The 19138-nt window shown below is 42.0% G+C and overlaps 1 protein-coding gene across 1 annotated transcript in view; it reads right to left on the bottom strand.

Annotated features, from left to right (window-relative positions):
* Positions 1 to 268: 268 nt before the first annotated feature.
* Positions 269 to 19138, bottom strand: part of macc1 (MET transcriptional regulator MACC1) — a 67488-nt gene continuing 48618 nt past the window's right edge. Inside the window, exons 4-5 of the mRNA XM_078238500.1 lie at positions 3257 to 3445; positions 269 to 3149 (exon numbers count right to left, since the gene is read on the bottom strand). Coding sequence (XP_078094626.1) covers positions 2940 to 3149; positions 3257 to 3445 — 399 coding nt within the window. The 3' untranslated portion in view covers positions 269 to 2939. The remainder of the gene's footprint in view (positions 3150 to 3256; positions 3446 to 19138) is intronic.

Raw genomic sequence — 19138 nt, forward strand, 5'->3', positions numbered from 1 at the left:
AACTTCTTGAAGGAGGAAAACATTGTATGGTATTAGGAAAGAGGAGAAGAGTGGAACAACTCAAATTGTTCTTTGTAAGAGTGTTGTAAACTCTATGGGCTGAATCAGCTCTTCCTGTGCTGTGCTTTTCTATGGTTGTGTGTGTGTGGGGACACTGGAAGTTGCTGTTCCACTTACTGCAAAATAACAGTGAATGTGTTTAGCCTCATCATTATCTTGAGTGCAAAATCTGGGCCATTAAAATAAACTTCAGAGCAAATTTCATTTTATAAATATTTATTGATAAACAGTATGAGTAAATAATAAAGTGAATGTTTCTATAAAATCCTGTGTTGCACAATACTTGCAAGAAAAAGGCTAAGTTTATTTAATAAAAAATCCAGACATGTAATAAAAATCCAGATATGCCCTATGTGCCTTGCACTGTATATAAACAATTTTATAGCATTTCATGGCCCCAAAATAGCTGAGTTACATGAGAAGAAATGGATTAGAAAAATGAGGGATATTTCAAATGATTAAGAAAACGTACACTATTTATTAAACACGAACCTACAATTAAAATTGTCTGAACAACCCTATCCCAAAGTATAACCAAAAAATAAGTAAATAAGGCTTGCATTTATAGCTCTCCATATGGTTAAAACAAACAAAGCAGCTGGTTAACTGCAAGATATTAAGTGGATATAGATGTCAACATTTAATTTGTTTGAAACATATATGGCACGTTACTGTATTTGGTAAGGAAACAAGCCATTCTCTTCCACCTCTCAGTTACAAAAGACCAGAGGTCATGTAGCTGATTGCCTGACAGCCCTAGGAATAGTGCAGAACACAGTAAGCCAAGGGGAAATAAAAAAATAATAGCTGTAATTGAAAGCAAAGAAGCTACCTACTTCACCAGGTTTACACATCTCAACTGTTCCTTCCTGGCATATTAGCATTTAATTTCTACCCCCATACATACTATATTGAGACCATGGCAGTTGAGTTCAGAGCAAGGAAACAACTCAAACCCAGAGAGAAATTGCTTTTGCATCATTATGGCAATCTGTATTGAACCCTGCAGTTTAGCAGTTTTGGCAGTTATGAAAAGGGGTGCAATAGTGAGTATTATAGAGAATTGTCAACCATTATTTTTGATGGCAGCATACCAACTCTTGGCAGCACGTAATTGAGGGTGTATGGAATATAGCTACTTTTGGAAGCCAAATTATGAACTAGCATTAAACATTGTTACCCACGTTCCTACACAACACATCACCCACAAATGAAAAAGTCTTATTTTCATCATGTAATCCTCATTATTGTATTATCCTTCACATTTACTCCGAGAGCAAATTTTGAAAACTTGCACTCCCAGAACAAAGTTTCATATACATGGAGCGCTTATTGGAATTCAGGCCCAAAGGATTATCAGTTCATTTATTTTTATGGATAGAAAATCTTGCAAAACTTCCTGTGTGAATTCCTGAAAAGTACTGTGTGTGTATGAAGGTTCTATGGTGAGAACATGCATTTAGAAAACTGACCCTCATTCTCAGGATGGAACATTGTCATAAATAGAGGATCGCTCAAATCTGATCACAAATGTACTTAAAATGCTGAACACCAATTTTGAAGGGTCGTGCCTCAATAAATGGAGAAGAATTGCATAAAGAGAATAAAAATGGAAAATTCCTCATCAACTTTGGAAGTTGCAAGTTGTGAACCTGAATGTACTCTCTCTTAACTCATGGGATTCATAAATGTACATCAAATCAAAAAGATTGAGATGGCAAGCCACACAGATTAAAGGTGATATTAATCTAATGAAGGTGCAAGTATTGGTCATAGCTCCAGCAAAGCAGAACCATTTTTTTTTCATACTATGCATTTTATATTACTAGTGATCCATGTTGAAAATAAAGCCTAAAGATTACCACTAGGTGGTTATCAAACAAGTGCTTAATCTGTTCATATTAAATTCCTTTACCATTATTTCAATGGCTGTGGTAAGACATTGGCCGGAACTCTACCACCTCACCTGCCACGGAGTCGGAGCAGGTGAGGGTCTGACAATGAAAATCTCCATTGGCCTTGGGCGGGAATTTCCGGTCTCACCCGAGTGAGGCTGTAAAATCCCGCCCATCGTCTTAATTCCTGCATTAAAACAATGGACAAGGATAACTTGGAATATTACGGTCACGTTGGGGCTCAAAACATTTGTTTTGACAAAAAAAAATCAGTGCATTCTTGTATTAATACATGACCCTAATGATTCATTACAGGTTTTGGTTTGAGCTTGGCGAGGTATAGTTATTTCATATAAAGCTGCACATCTCAAAATATTTACAAATATATATATACTCCAACATGTTAGTAAATGTACTCGATCAAGTGCCAAAATCAAATTTGAGCTGGGACAGTGACCAACTGAGCCCCCAAGAATAGATTCTGCACATGATGCACATTATACCCAATTCTACAATTCTCACTAAATTACTGCTGCTCATAAATCTCAACAGAATCTTTCATTATTTAAAACAATCTGGGACAGGAGTAGAGCTTAACCTGAATGCTATGATCATTTTCAGATGTGCTGCTTGGCATCTGTATTTCGCTTCAGAAAATGAAGTAAAATTTTTAAAGATGAAGCAGTTTGCGATCTACCCCCACATTTCCCAAAGTACACTGATCACTTTCGCAGGGTTAGCTTAGTGAGTGTAAAATTGGAAACATTTGAGAAAAATAATAAGAATCTTTAAAATAATTGCTAACAAATTTTCAGATCACCACAACCCATTTGAGTCACCCAAGTTACACAAGAACCTTATAGCTCATTCTGTTTCATAGTGCTAATTGCAAATGTAACTTTATTTCACCCCCCCCCCCCCCACCCTTTCCCGTCACCAAAAGGTTAAGAATTGTTTTGGTGTCTTAATGAGTTTTTCTGTAAGTTACTCATCGTGCTTGGAAAATGCAGCAGCCCTTAGTATTTCCATGCAGTTCACCAAAATAAGAACCCCTGTTAGATGTCTCCAGTGCCTTGTAATTGGGGTTTTCATTTTATCCAGTGCATTTTGCAGTTCTTGCAGTACGTCCCGGTATCCATCCCCAAACTTCATGCTCCATGTATAAAGAAAATCATATGCTGGTTTCCACATGGTCTATAAAAGGACAATTAAAATATGAATAAAAGAGTGTTCAAGAAGCATGAAGAAAATGCTGCAAAGTAACATAATATACACCGTTACCCTGTCAAAGCAACACCCACCTCGTGATTAATTTCGCCACTTTTGGTTCTGTGAGGTGCTTCATATGCTTCTATTTGCTGTTTTGAGAGTTTGGATAGTTTTTCCCCCAACTCTTTCCAACGGGCACCGAGCTCCACTGCTGTCGAGAGCATAATAACATCTTGAACAAGACGAGCCACTGTTCCTTGGCAATCAAGCTTCAAAAGGCCCTACAAAACAATGAAAGAGTACGATCAAGAAAATGGTTTACAGTTTAGCATGACAAAGATGCAACCTATTGGACTGGAATTTCCTTAAGAGTGTTGGTGAGTGCCACAACCAACCACAATTTAATTCACTATCTAAGAGTAGGCAAAAAAGATAGCCTTTCCTGGGATAAAAATATCATGATGTGGAGATGCCGGCGTTGGACTGGGGTAAACACAGTAAGAAGTTTAACAACACCAGGTTAAAGTCCAACAGGTTTATTTGGTAGCAAAACCCACACAAGCTTTCGGAGCTCCAAGCCCCTTCTTCAGGTGAGTGGGAATTCTGTTCACAAACAGGGCATATAAAGATACAGACTCAATTTACATGAATAATGGTTGGAATGCGAATACTTACAGCTAATCAAGTCTTTAAGATACAAACAACGTGAGTGGAGAGAGCATCAAGACAGGCTAAAAAGATGTGTATTGTCTCCAGACAGAACAGCCAGTGAAATTCTGCAGGTCCAGGCAGGCTGTGGGGATTACAAATAGTGTGACATGAACCCAATATCCCGGTTGAGGCTGTCCTCATGTGTGCGGAACTTGGCTATCAGTTTCTGCTCAGCGACTCTGCGCCGTTGTGTGTCGTGAAGGCCGTCTTGGAGAACGCTTACCCGAATATCAGAAGCCGAATGCCCGTGACCGCTGAAGTGCTCCCCAACAGGAAGAGAACAGTCTTGCCTGGTGATTGTCGAGCGGTGTTCATTCATCCGTTGTCGCAGCGTCTGCATGGTTTCCCCAATGTACCATGCCTCGGGACATCCTTTCCTGCAGCGTATCAGGTAGACAACGCTGGCCGAGTTGCAAGAGTATGTACCGTGTACCTGGTGGACAGAATTCCCACTCACCTGAAGAAGGGGCTTGGAGCTCCGAAAGTTTGTGTGGCTTTTGCTACCAAATAAACCTGTTGGACTTTAACCTGGTGTTGTTAAACTTCTTACTGTATAAAAATATCATACAGCAACTGAGACTAGATTTTCACATCTTCACCAGAAACGATTTCAGTTTATGGAAGTATATATACATAGCACCAGAAGTGTGTGAAAAACAAAGGAATTCTCTGCTAGCTACTACTCATTATTGTGCATATGAATCTTGCTGTCTTGCAATTATGTAGTATGTTGGGAAAAAGCATCCAGTCGAAGCTTTTTGTCTTGTGTTCATCAGGAAAGATGCAAGGACGCCAAATTTCAAAGGGACTGAATGAGAAAAGTGGTGCTGATTGGTTGGCAACAGGACTATGATTGGTCAACGTTGTGCCATGGAGAATGTACCAGGGAACTATGCCTCCCCTACCCTCTATGCTTTTGTTTAATTCAATAAAGGCAAAATGCCTCATCAAGTCCCTCTGCCTGCAGAAGACCAGTCTCCATATATTTTCTGGAGTCACATGTAGACCAGACCAGGTAATGATGGCAGATTTCCTTCCCGAAAGGACATTTAGCAAACCATTTGGGTTTTTCTGACAATCGATGATGGTTTCATAGTAGTCAGTAGATTCTTAATTCCATATTTTTTTTTATTGAATTCAAATTCCACCAGCTGCCATGGTAAGATTCGAACCTGGGTCCCCAGAACATTACCTGAATTTCTGGATTAATAGTATAGCGATGATACCACTAGACTATCACCTTCTCTGTGCTTTTTTTGACATGTAGCTTCTAGCAAGTGTAGGTGAGTCACGTTGCATTTCCAACTGATAAATTGGCTGTTGGTTCATTCTTAGCACACTAAGAATTATTCAGCAAGCGCATCAAACATTCAACATTTGTTCTAGGTTTTGCAAGCATGAGGGTGGCATAGTGGTTAGCACTGCTGCTTCACAGCGCCAGGGACTCGGGTTCAATTCCCGGCTTGGGTCACTGTCTGTGTGGAGCTTGCACATTCTCGCCGTGTCTGCGTGGGTTTCCTCCGGGTGCTCCGGTTTCCTCCCACATTCTGAAAGACGTGCTGGTTAGGTGCATTGACCCAAACAGGCGCCGGACTGTGGCGACTAGGGGAATTTCACAGTTACTTCATTGCAGTGTTAATGTAAGCCTTACTTGTGACTAATAAACAAACTTTTATGGTCAATAATCTGTCTATTGTGACCAGCTGAAAAAATGTGCATATGCTACAATGTCTCAGTTGTTGGGATCATAGAAATCCTAGAAACCCTACAGTGCAGAAGGAGGCCATTCGGCCCATCGAGTCTGCACCGACCACAATCCCACCCAGGCCCTACCCCACATATTTTACCCACTAATCCCTCTAACCTACGCATCCCAGGACTCTAAGGGGCAATTTTTTTTTTTTAACCTGGCCAATCAACCTAACCCACACATCTTTGGACTGTGGGAGGAAACCGGAGCACCCGGAGGAAACCCACGCAGACACGAGGAGAATGTGCAAACTCCACACAGACAGTGACCCGAGCCGGGAATCGAACCCGGGATGCTGGAGCTGTGAAGCAGCAGTGCTAACCACTGTGCTACCGTGCCGTCCAATGTGCAGTTTATGTCCCTGACAAAGCACCATCACACCATGTGACTCATTTGTATGGAAGGCAGAATGTCTTTTTGGCTTGATAACAGCATCCTATTGGTAAAATATATCACTCGTGTTGGCATTGTGATAGTGCAAAATGGCTCGCATTACCTGTTGCTTAAATTTGAGATACTGTCCCCTTACTGGGCATTTATCACAATCACAAGGACAGCACTTGCTGAACAATCTTGTTAAGAATTACAATAACAACCAATTTTAAATTATCAGTTGGGTTTGCAACCTGCTTCCAGGAGGTAGGTTACTTAGTTAAATATTTAGTAAGATTTGTGTGTCTAAATCTTTCTGTCTCTTGCAGTTTTAATGTTGGTCAACCTGATTTTCAGGATCTCAGGGACCTGGCAGCTAAGAAGGAGGGGAGAACTGTTGCATAGGAGATCTGGGCTTCTTTAATGCATTGTATGTGGGCCGATAGGAGTTGGAATGCTTCCCTCAGGCTTCCCAAGCAAACGCATTTTCCACTCTATGACTGGACCCTGATCACCCCACCATGAATCTTTCTCTGACCCCAGCGAAACAATTCCACCCCCTGAACCATTTTGCACCCAAACACCAAAGTGATTACTACGTCAAGCAGCTGCTCCTGGATTGTGGCCTCTTCTGGAGCATTTCCTACCTTACAGGAAACTATATTTATCATTCAATCTGGCTGGATTCAGGCAGGAATCTGTTACTTTAAAAAAAGCATTTGGGGAATGTGCAGAACGCTCCTTCCCATTTGTTATTTGGAAATTCTGCTGGGGTAACATTTGCGCCATTAACACGGTTTCCTTTCCTAGACTTGCTGCATGACCAGAGTATTTCCAGCATTTTCTCTTGTTATGATTGTTTTACATTTAAATCACATATACAGAAGCTGCAAATACATTTAAAAGACAATGTTAGACTGTACATTCAAGTTTAAGTGTAGCATTTCTTTATTCAGTGATCTAACATTGCTGGAATTCGATATAAATTCTAGTGTACAGTATTATCCATAAGAGTAATTTCAAACCTTGTGCTATGCAACAAATTGCAGTTATAATACAGTTAACACAGAAAAACATCCCAAGGCACTTTAGAGAAAAATTAAAAACCTGAGCCATTTATATCGAGGTTATAAGGGATAAGTTCAGCTATGAATAGTCTAGTACAACTATTAGATGCAAAGTGGTGTCTTTAAAATGCTGAACTTTTAAAATATTTATTTGATGCTCAAGTTTGTATTAAATTAACAGAGACTCGTTTCAGATTATACTCCTGGAAATAGTATTTGCAGAATATTTAGCATTTATCTTGACTTTTGCTGTATCTCTAAATCAGTGTTTGCACATGGATTGAGTTTGGATTAGCTGTTTTGGTGACTGTATTTGTGGCTGTCAATGCAAGAACATCAGTGCTGGCAAAAAAAGTACTTTTAGCACCCACAAACATCATCAGGATCAGCTGGATGCTGTATTAAGCTCAGATCTATCTGGCTCAACAGGAAGCTGTAATGATCAACACTGAAGAGCATCTTGTGGAACATGTTTTGTTTGCCCTGTACAAGTGTGATTTTCTGAGTTAGCAAAAATGCAGCTGGGGGCAATGGAACACTGTCGTGAAATGATGGAGGGGGCAGGCTGCTCATTTATAAATGAATTCTTTTGGTCAATCACACATAGTCCAGGGAGCATCCATCCTGACTGAAGATTGCTGGGATTAAACAGCTAGTCACTAAAGACAGAAAAACAAGTTGCTAAGAGAAAAAAACATCAAGGAGCATAATGTTTTATTGACACACATAAGGCCAAAGATTCCCCAAGTACCCAAAATTTCAGGTGGTAGGAACTTTTAAAATATTAATTGACAAAAAAAGGGATAGTTCTGAAGTTCCTTGTCGAATACCTGCCACAACTGGCCCCAGCTTCATACATAAATAGCCATCAAGGCAAGGAACTATAAAGCTGTACCCAAACAAGAGTCGGAAACTTCAGGAAAAAAGGCAGTCTGCCCTGTAGTAGCCAAAATAATATACACAATTAATTACCAATGTTCATGTCTCAGTTAGAAGTTTTTAACTAAACACCTCCCTGTCACGTCCTCACAGTTGGACCAAGTGCAACATTTGCACAATATTGACAAATCTAGACTTATAAACTGCCTTAAATTAGAAATTAAGAATGCTCTTAGTCTAATTTTAAATACAAGAACAACTATGAATCTGGCTGAGAAATAGAATATAAATATTAATGATTCAAATATTGTGGAACTCATTAAAAGGATGAGCATGTTTTTTTAAAACATTTTTTTCCCTTGAGTTTTAACATTTGTGATCTATATTTACTTCAGAGAAACAGCCCTTTCCCGTTCCACATGATGTTGACAAGGACATTGCTGAGGAACACAATTATGCTCCCTCAGGGAACGTCGAGAAAATCTTTGATTTCTGTCGCTTCTTCTGACCGTGTCTCTTGTAGCACAAAGCTGAAAGATGCATATTTTGCATAACATACATGTAGGAAGGTTGTAAAGATGCTTGTTTACCGGTTAAGGGAAAACATCTCGCTTATTTACAGGTTAAAATTAAACAGAGGCTTGCAGTCTCATGGCTGCAATCAGCTCCCGAGAGGATTCTGAATACAGAAACCCACACTTACCCGAGTGATCACCCTGCTACCAGATTGGTTCTCTGGGTCATGTGACCCTTAGTCTGCAGACTGATCCTTAAAGGGTCAATCACCACAAAGCTGCAAATAGAAAACTACATTTTTGAAATTACACGTTCTCTTTGCCACGACAAGGCAGATGCCACCTGCTTAAATGTAGGCAAATAATTCACAGCTTGATTATATTAGAATGTAGTCAGCATCCTCAAGCCACACCAACCAGAAACTATAGCCTTCCAATCAAAGTTGAGCTGCAGCATTCAGGTTTTCTCTCAACAAGCAGGAAATGAGTTGTTTGACCCCCATGTCAAATAATTTATCCTATTATCTCAAACATGCTTGATAGGAAATTTGCAATCTGGGTCTGAAAAAGAAGAAGCAAGATGCATTTTGCAGTTACGGAACACTGGAGATCTTTGGCGTAGTGTGTACTCAGAGTAAAATCCAAAAAAGAACGAGCACTTCAAATAATTTGTCGAACCAGCACATCCAAAAGACGTGCTGGTTAGGTGCACTGGCCATGCTAAATTCTCCCTCAGTGTACCCAAACAGGCACTGGAGTGTGGCAACTAGGGGATTTTCACAGTAACTTCATTGCAGTGTTAATGTAAGCCTACTTGTGACACTAATAAATAAACTTTAAAACTGGAGTGAAAAAATGTTTCAGGATTTAAATGCAGGCAGCAAAGAGAGTTTGCCTTCAACGACAAGGCTGGGTGGAGTATTTGAAAGTTCTAATTGAGCCAAAAGTTGTGTATAACTTTTTGGTTTTCAAAACTTACAGGATCATAAGATTGGCCATCAGCTGATCAGTCCAGTATACATATTCCCTGTGTTGGGTTACCCCTGATCTTTTAACTTACATGAGCTTCATCTAGAACAATTGAAAAACATCCATGGTTACTTGCTTTACATGAAACATCAGTTTTCATGACCTACAAGTCAAATGTTACAGCACAGAAACAAGCCACTTTGGTCATATCATTTTCTCCAAACCAAAACCTGATTTTCTCACGCCCACCTCCTACACACTTCAACATTTTTCTTTTTCAATCAGCTACATATCTTTCAGAAGAATTAGCCGACTTGGTTTAAATGAATGGTTTGTGAAACTGAATTTCACAAATGAGTCATCCTTTCTGAAGGAAGACATGTTGACAACCTTAAATTTGTGCCCATCAATACCATCTTGCTGACCACTGTAAACAGCCTGCTACTTACCTGAATCTTGAAGACCAGAAATATGCTCAATGTTCCACAGGAGCAGGCTGAGGGTAAGAGAGTTTGTTTCCAGACTTGATGTATTTATTTATTTTTCAGTGATTTTTGTGTTTAAAATCGAAGGTTTTTTCTGAAACCGGAAGTAGGCCCAGGAGAGGCCTGGGAAGGTTTTTGGTGGGTTTAAAAGCAGGCCGCACTTTTGAGCGGGCAGCGTTGCAGCAGAGTAAGCAGGGAGCAGAGTGAGAGGTGTAAGGGCTTTGGCTCTAAGGGCTTAGGCAGAAAGGGTGAGGCGGGGCAAGTTTAATTTGTTTTGTTGTCTCTTCAATTGCAAATCTTAAGTTCAGTCCGTGTGGATTCCGAGGAAAAGGGGGGGAAAATAGCTCATTGTTCCATTGGAGCAACTCTATCTGCTAATGGTATTGGCAAGGTATCTAGAGGGGATGGGTGTGAAAGCAGTGCAATGTTCCTCTTGCAGTATGTTTGAGGTGAGGGACGCCATCAGTGTCCCTGCTGATTACACCTGTGGGAAGTGCACCCATCTGCAGCTCCTCCAAAACCGTGTTAGGGAACTGGAGCTGGAGTTGGATGAATTTAGGATCGTTAGGGAGGCAGAGGTGGCCATAGACGGAAGCTTTGTGGATATAGTTACTCCAGGAAAGGAAAATAGATGGGCGACAGTGAGAGGGGCTGGGAGGAAGCCGTCAATACAGGGATCCCCTGTGGTTGTTCCCCTTAGCAACAAGTATTCCGCTTTGGATGCAGTTGAGGGGGACTATATACCAATGGTGAGCCGCAGTGGGCAGATCTCCAGCACGGAGTCCGTCCCTGTGGCTCAGGAGGGTAAGGGGGAGAGCAGGAGGCCGACAAGAGGAGGGGACTCATGAGTTAGAGGGATAGATAGGAGGTTCTGTGGCAGCAAAAGAAACTCACGGATAGTATGTTGCCTACCGGATGCCAGGGTCCGTGACGTCTCGGACCGTGTTTTCCGGATTCTTAATGGGGAGGGGGAACAGTCACAAGTCGTGGTACATATTGATACCAACGACATAGGTAAGAGAAGGGATGGGGATTTAAAACAGGAATTTAGGGAGCTGGGCTGGGAGCTGAGAGCCAAGACAAAACATGTGGTCATCTCTGGTACGTTGCCGGTGCCACGTGATAGCAAGTTGAGGAACAGGGAGAGAGTGCAGTTAAACATGTGGTTGCAGGGATGGTGTAGGAGGGAGGGTTTCAGCTACGTGGATAATTGGAACACATTCTGGGGAAGGTGGGACCTGTACAAACAGGACGGGGTGCACCTGAACCAGAGGGGCACCAATATCCTGGGAGGGAAATTTGCTACGGCTCTTCAGGGGGGTTTAAACTAATTTGTCAGGGGGTGGGAAAAGGAGTTGTAGTTCGGAAGTCAGTGGTGAGGGTAGTGAGGTGTTGGGGAAGGTATCAAGGTCAAGGGCGGGTACCAGTAGACAGGAAGGTGGGTTGAAGTGTGTCAACTTCAATGCAAGGAGCATCCGGAACAAGGTAGATGAACTTGGGGCATGGATTGGTACTTGGGACTATGATGTTGTGGCCATTACGGAGACGTGGGTAGAACAAGGACAGGAATGGTTGTTGGATGTTCCGGGGTATAGATGTTTCAGTAAGTGTAGGGAAGCTGGTAAAAGAGGTGGAGGAGTAGCATTGTTAATCAAGGATAGTTTAACGGCTGCGGAAAGGCACTTCGAAGGGGATCTGCATACTGAGGTAATATGGGCTGAAGTTAGAAATAGGAAAGGAGCGGTCACGTTGTTAGGAGTTTACTATAGGTCCCCAAATAGTAATAGAGGTGTGGAGGAAGAAATTGCTAAGCAGATTATGGATAGGTGTGGGTGTCACAGGGTAGTTGTCATGGGGGACTTTAACTTTCCAAATATTGATTGGAACCTTTGTAGGTCGAGTAGTTCGGATGGGGCAGTTTTTGTGCAGTGTGTGCAGGAGGGTTTCCTGACACAATATGTGGACAGGCCGACAAGAGGCGGGGCCACATTGGATTTGGTACTGGGAAATGAACCGGGCCAAGTGTTAGATTTGGTTGTGGGAGAGCACTTTGGAGATAGTGACCACAATTCAGTGTCTTTTGTTATTGCAATGGAGAGGGATAGGGCCGTACGGCAGGGCAAGGTTTATAATTGGGGGACAGGTAATTATGATGCGATTAGGCAAGAATTAGGGGGCATAAGATGGGAACAGAAACTGTCAGGGAAAGGCACTAATGAAAAGTGGAACTTTTTCAAGGAACAAATACTGGGTGTCCTTGATAGGTATGTCTCTGTCAGGCAGGGAGGAAATAGCCGAGTGAGGGAACCATGGTTCACAAAAGAGGTGGAATGTCTTGTAAAAAGGAAGAGGGAACCTTATGTAGGGATGAGGAAACAAGGTTCAGATGGCTCGATTGAGGGTTACAAGTTAGCAAGGAATGAGCTGAAAAAGGGGCTTAGGAGAGCTAGGAGGGGACATGAGAAGTCCTTGGCAGGTCGGATCAAGGAAAACCCCAAGGCTTTTTACTCTTATGTGAGGAATAAAAGATGACCAGGGTGAGGTTAGGGCCGGTCAAGTAGTGGGAACTTGTGTATGGAGTCAGCAGAGTTAGGAGAGGTGATGAATGAATACTTTTCTTCAGTGTTCACCAAGGAGAGGGGCCATGTTTTTGAGGAAGAGAAAGGGTTACAGGCTAATAGGCTGGAGGAAGTAGATGTTCGGAGGGAGGATGTACTGGCAGTTTTGAATAAACTGAAGATCGATAAGTCCCCTGGGCCTGATGAAATATATCCTAGGATTATTTGGGAGGCAAGGGATGAGATTGCTGAGCCTTTGGCTTTGATCTTTGGGTCCTCACTGTCCACGGGGATGGTGCCAGAGGACTGGAGAGTGGCGAATGTTGTTCCTCTGTTTAAGAAAGGGAATAGGAATGACCCTGGTAATTATAGGCCGGTTAGTCTTACTTCAGTGGCTGGTGAGTTGATGGAAAAGGTCCTTAGGGATGGGATTTACGACCGTTTAGAAAGATGAGGATTAATCCGGGATAGTCAGCACGGATTCGTGAAGGGCAAGTCATGCCTCACAAATTTGATTGAATTTTGTGAGGAGGTAACTAAGTGTGTTGATGAAGGTAAGGCAGTTGATGTCATATACATGGATTTTAGTAAGGCGTTTGATAAGGTCCCCCATGGTCGGCTTATGATGAAAGTAAGGAGGTGTGGTATAGAGGGAAAGTTGGCAGATTGGATAGGTAACTGGCTATCTGATCGAAGACAGAGGGTGGTGGTGGATGGAAAATTTTCAGACTGGAGGCTGGTTGCTAGCGGAGTGCCGCAGGGATCAGTGCTTGGGTCCTCTGCTCTTTGTGATTTTTATTAATGACTTAGAGGAGGGGGCTGAAGGGTGGATCAGTAAATTTGCTGATGACGCCAAGATTGGTGGAGTAGTCGATGTGGTGGAGGGCTGTTGTAGGCTGCAAAGAGACATAGATAGGATGCAAAGCTGGGCTGAAAAATGGCAGATGGAGTTTAACCCTGATAAATGTGAAGTGATTCATTTTGGTAGGACTAATTTAAATGTGGATTACAGGGTCAAAGGTAGGGTTCTGAAGTCTGTGGAGGAACAGAAAGATCTTGGGGTCCATATCCACAGATCTCTGAAGGTTGCCACTCAAGTGGATAGAGCTGTGAAGAAGGCCTATAGCGTGTTAGCTTTTAGTAACAGGGGGTTGAGTTTAAGGGCCGTGGGGTTATGCTGCAACTGTACAGGACCTTGGTGAGACCACATTTGGAATATTGTGTGCAGTTCTGGTCACCTCACTATAAGAAGGATGTGGAAGCGCTGGAAAGAGTGCAAAGGAGATTTACCAGGATGCTGCCTGGTTTGGAGGGTAGGTCTTATGAGGAAAGGTTGAGGGAGCTAGGGCTGTTCTCTCTGGAGCGGAGGAGGTCGAGGGGAGACTTAATAGAGGTTTATAAAATGATGAAGGGGATAAATACAGTGAACGTTCAAAGACTATTTCCTCGGATGGATGGAGCTATTACAAGGGGGCATAACTATAGGGTTCATGGTGGGAGATATAGGAAGGATGTCCGAGGTAGGTTCTTTACGCAGAGAGTGGTTGGGGTGTGGAATGGACTGCCTGCAGTGATAGTGGAGTCAGACACTTTAGGAACATTTAAGCGGTTATTGGATAGGCACATGGAGCACACCAGAATGATAGGGAGTGGGATAGCTTGATCTTGGTTTCAGATAAAGCTCGGCACAACATCGTGGGCCGAAGGGCCTGTTCTGTGCTGTACTGTTCTATGTTCTATTCTCAACTCTAGCAAAGAAAATGGTCTAACTTCTCAAATCCCTTTTCTTAATGAAAGATTTTCTTCATCCCAGATAACATCCTAGTGTATATATGCTGCACCAATTTCACTGCTTTTATGTGGAGCACCTAATACTCCAACTGCAGCCTCTGGAGGCCAAGATTGATAATCCAGTCAGCCAAAAGGTTATACACAACTTTCAGCTGATGATTATTGCAGCCTTTTCTTTTGCACTCATGTGCCATGCTCCTCCAACACAGAGGATGAGGGTATTTGTGAAGCCTTCTCCTCCAGTGAATTTAATTGTCCACCACTGGATGTGGCGGGACTGTAGAGCTTTGATCTGATCTGTTGATTGTGGAATCATTTAGCTCCATTACTTGTTGCTTATGCTGTTTGGCACACAAGTAGCCCAGTGTTGTGGCTTCACCAGGCTGACAGCTCATTTTTAGGTATGACTGATGTTTCTCCTGGCATGCCCTCCTGCACTCTTCATTGAATCAGGTTTGATTCCCTGGCTTGGTGGTAATGGTAGAGTAGGGGATGTGCCCGACAATGAGTTTGCAGATTTTGGTTGAATACAATTCTGCTGCTACCGGTGGGATTCTATGAGATGCTGCGGCCTGGAGTTGCTAGATCGGTTCAAAGTCTATCCCATTTAGCACGGTGGTAGCTTGCTGACAAGACAAAGCTAGGTGAGAAAATATGTCATGAGGAGGATGCTCAGAGGTTGTTGAGGGATATAGACAGGTTGGGTGAGTCGATAAGGTCATACAGAGTGGTGAAGTTATCCATTTTGGTAACAAAAATTAAAAAGCACAATATTTTTTTGAATGGTGAGACTGGGAAACGTTTGCATTCAGAGGGACTTGGGTATCATTGTACAGGAATCATAGAATTAACTGGCAGATAACAGCAAACAATTAGGAAGGCAAATAATATGTTAGCTTTTGTTACAAAGTGATTGGAATACAAGAATAAAGAAACTTAACACAATTATGCAGGGGATTGAGGAGTGTTGTGCCCAACTTTGGTCTCCTTACTCAAGGAAGCACATACTTTTGAGGAATGCAACAAAGATTCACGAGCCTGGTTGCTGGGATGAGGGAAAGGTATTATGAAGGAAAACTGAATAGACTAGGCCTATGTTTCCTGGAGTTTGTATGAACGGGGTATGAACTAATTGAAATGTATAAAACTATTATGGGGCTTAGGAAGGTTGATGCTGAGAAAATACTTCTCCGACCAGAGAGTCTAGAACATGGTGTCACACTCTCCAAATAAGGGGTCAGAGAGGAGAAATTTGGTAGCTATCCCTTTAACTGCCTCGATCCCGAAGCTCTGGAATTTCCTCCCTAATCCTCCCTGTCTCTTGTATGTTTGAAGTTATTCCCTAATAATCACTGCTGAAGAAGCTTTTGACCACTATGCGAATATCTGAGTTAGTGTCCAATTTATCTGATAATGCTACCTTCAGCACTTTGGGACATTTTACGGTGTTAAAAAGGTGCTCCCTAAATGCCAGTTGTTGTAGAAAGACATTCAGTGTGAGACTGCTGGAACATCAAAAAAATGTCCAGCGTATTGATATCATTTACAGTAAGATGGACAAGAGGCTGGTAAACATTGAGGGATTTCGCTAAAATGGATACTTACTTCACTGACAATATAAAATGCGCCGAGATCAAGAAGCAACCATATTATTGCAAAGGACATCATGGAGGGAATGTCAAACAGCCTTCTCAGTGATTAAATGACAAAGGACAAAGTGCTTGAAAATGCTGTGCCTCTAAAGGAGACTTGCAGTCAGGACAGTTGAAACAGAAATTATAGTAAACTACGGGGGAATTCCTTATAACTTAAGGATGTATTATGATTTCTCCTGAGAAAAATGCAACTAGAAGATCATGTGGCTGGCTCAAGAGGCTGATGTTTGCACTTAGAACAGCAATGCCCCGATAGGAGTTTGGCTATTTATCGCATGATGTATAATTCAAAGATGGAGTCTTCCATGTAATCTGTTTGACATGCACACATTGATACGTATTCATTCATTGCTAATCTGCAAGCATTTTTTCAGGCCAGGATCCTGTTAATCGTTGCCATTTTAGTTCATGTGCTAAGAGGGCACTCCCTAACACATGGTCACAGGATGAAAAGCTCTTCAAGAAAAGCAGCTACAAATTAGAGTAGACACATTTGGCACAGAATAAAGTTTAAAATGTTTCTCAGTGTCAGTGGAGAGAGGGATAATCAGAGATTGAAGAGGTGTGAATAGTCTCAAGCCACTGGCACTATCTGTACCTGTAAAGACTCACATTCCAACCATTATCTTGCAATTGTGTCTCTGTCTATATATACCGTGTTTGTGAACCCACCTCTCCACTCACCTGATGAAGGAGCAGTGCTCCAAAAGCTTCTGATTCCAAACAAACCTTGTTGGATTTTAACCTGTTGTTGCAAGACTCCTTACTGTGCCAGCCCCAGTCCAATGCTGGCATCTCCACATCATGACTATTCAACAAGATCATGGTTGATGTTATCTTGGCCTCAACTCCACTTTCTCACCTGAACCCCATATTCATAGACTCTCATGTCGTTCAAAAAAACTGATTGTCAATCTCCTTGAGCACAATGACAGTTTCCTGTGGCAGAGGATTCAGGGCCCTCAAAACCAAGAAATTCCTCCCTGTTTCCATCGGAAATGGGTGATTTCTTATTTGGGAATTGTGGGCATAGTTTCAGCTACTTGTGAAGAAAACCATCCCCTCAATATCTATCTTGTCAAACTCCCTCAAGAGGATCACCTTATTCTTCTAAACTGCAAAGAGTATAGACCATATTTGCTTAATCTTTAAGTCAAGCCCTCCATCTCAGGAAATTAACCTAGTGAATCTTCTCTGAACTGCCTCCAACGCAGGTATATCTAAATAAGAACAAAACACCACGCAGTCAAGTATCTGCTGTCCTTGTTCTAGGTGGTAAAGATCACTGGTTTGGAAGGTGTTGTTGAAGGAGTTTTGGTGGGTTGCTATAGTGCTTCTTGATGACAGTACATTATGCGCTAGCAGTGGAGGAAGTGAATGTTTAAAGGTATTGGATGGGCTGGTGATCAAGCAGGCTGAATAGTGCTGAGCTTCTTGTCATACTCATCAAGACAAGTGGAGGGTATTCTATCATACTCCTCCCTTGTATGTGGTAGACGGTGGGCAGATTTGGGGGAGTCAGGAGGCGAGCTATCCGAGCTCTTTCCTGGTAATTCCATTGGATGTCAGGGAAGATGGTTGAATTCTCTGTCACTGGAAATGATCATTCCCGGGAACTTGTGTGGAATTAATATTACTTGCCACTTAGCAGCACAAACCCGAATGCTGTCCAGGGTTGTTGCAGGCTGGCACAGATGGCTTCATCATCTGAGGAGTTGCAAGCGGAACTGAACATTGCAGTTATAAGCAATTTTATGATAGAGGGAAGATCATTGATGAAGCAGTTGGGCTTAGGACATTATCATGCAGAACTCGAGGTCTAGATGATTGTCCTCCCAACAATGACAACAACTCTGCTTTCTGCTTGGCAAAACTCCAACCAGTGGAGTGTTTTTCCTGATTCCCTTGACTTAAATTTTGCTCTGTCTCTTTGAGGTATATTCAATCAAATGCTGCCTTGATGTCAAGGCAGGTCACACCTGCTTCACCTCAGGAACTCAGCTCTCCTATCTATACATTTGGACCAAGACTAACGAGGTCTGGAGTAGCCCTGTTGGAACCCAAATTGAGCATTAGTGAACAGATTGCTCTGTGTAACTGCCATTGTCAGTGACACCTTCCATCACTTTGTTGGTGATAGAGTAGACTGATGGGGCAGTAATTGGCAAGATTGGATTTGTCCTAATTTTTATATACAATCTGCACCTGGGAAATTTTGCAATCTAGATGCCAGTGCTGTAGATGTACTGAGACAGATTGGCTAGGAGTGTAGCTAGTTCTGGAGCACAAGTCTTCAGTATTATAGCCGTTTTTTGATATTACATGGAGTCAATTGAATTGGTTGAAGACTGGTATCAGTGATGCTATTGAGCCCAGAGGAGGCTGGCATCATCCGCTTGGCACTCTGTCTGAGGATGATAATTTTCAATAAAAGATTGGACACAAAGCAACCGTGAAGATGGCTGCTGTAAATCATGTGACTTAGGACCACATACAGTCTCAAGTCTCCAGTGAATGCATAATTAAATATAAATATAGTTGAGATTTCCTCACAGCCATTTGTGGAATTCACACTTCCTTGTGTTTAAGGCTATGGAGTTTCCAGACTGACAGTCTCTAGTCTCCCGACTGGACAGAATGGAAGATTGAAACTCAATGCCAACTATCAATTTCCCATTATATCACAATGGCCTCCACTATCTAAACTAGACTAGTTTGGCCTCAAATGTTAATAATGCAGTCGTGTGAGCAAAGCTGTTTAGGAGGGCTGCATCCTTATTAAGCATGAACCCTCAGACAGATCAGAACCATCAGTTGTCAGCCAATCTGAGAACCAGACTCTGAACTAGCTGCAAATCATCAAGCATCCAAAGTATTTATCCTGTTCCAGTTTTCAAAGTTACTCAAGAACCAAGCTCCTAGAAATTTCATTACAAAAAACCTGAAGCTGCTGCGAATCCTTTTTGCAGAACCATCAGTTCAACTTTAAAATTATCAAATTCATTCATGAAATCATAGGCCTGCCATTGGGGAGACAAGAAATCATAAATCAGAGACTGAATTAACTGTAATCTTTAAAAATGCACACTCTATCTATATCCAATTGTTGTGTGTGCATGACTGAGCATGTGACATTGCGTTATTTCAGAGCAAGTGTGCAAGAGTGAATAACCTTTATTTAAACTCATAAAAGCTTACTGCTGAGTCGTTTCATTAGAATAA

Source organism: Mustelus asterias, chromosome 2, assembly GCF_964213995.1.
Source record: "Mustelus asterias chromosome 2, sMusAst1.hap1.1, whole genome shotgun sequence".
NCBI lineage: Eukaryota > Metazoa > Chordata > Chondrichthyes > Carcharhiniformes > Triakidae > Mustelus > Mustelus asterias.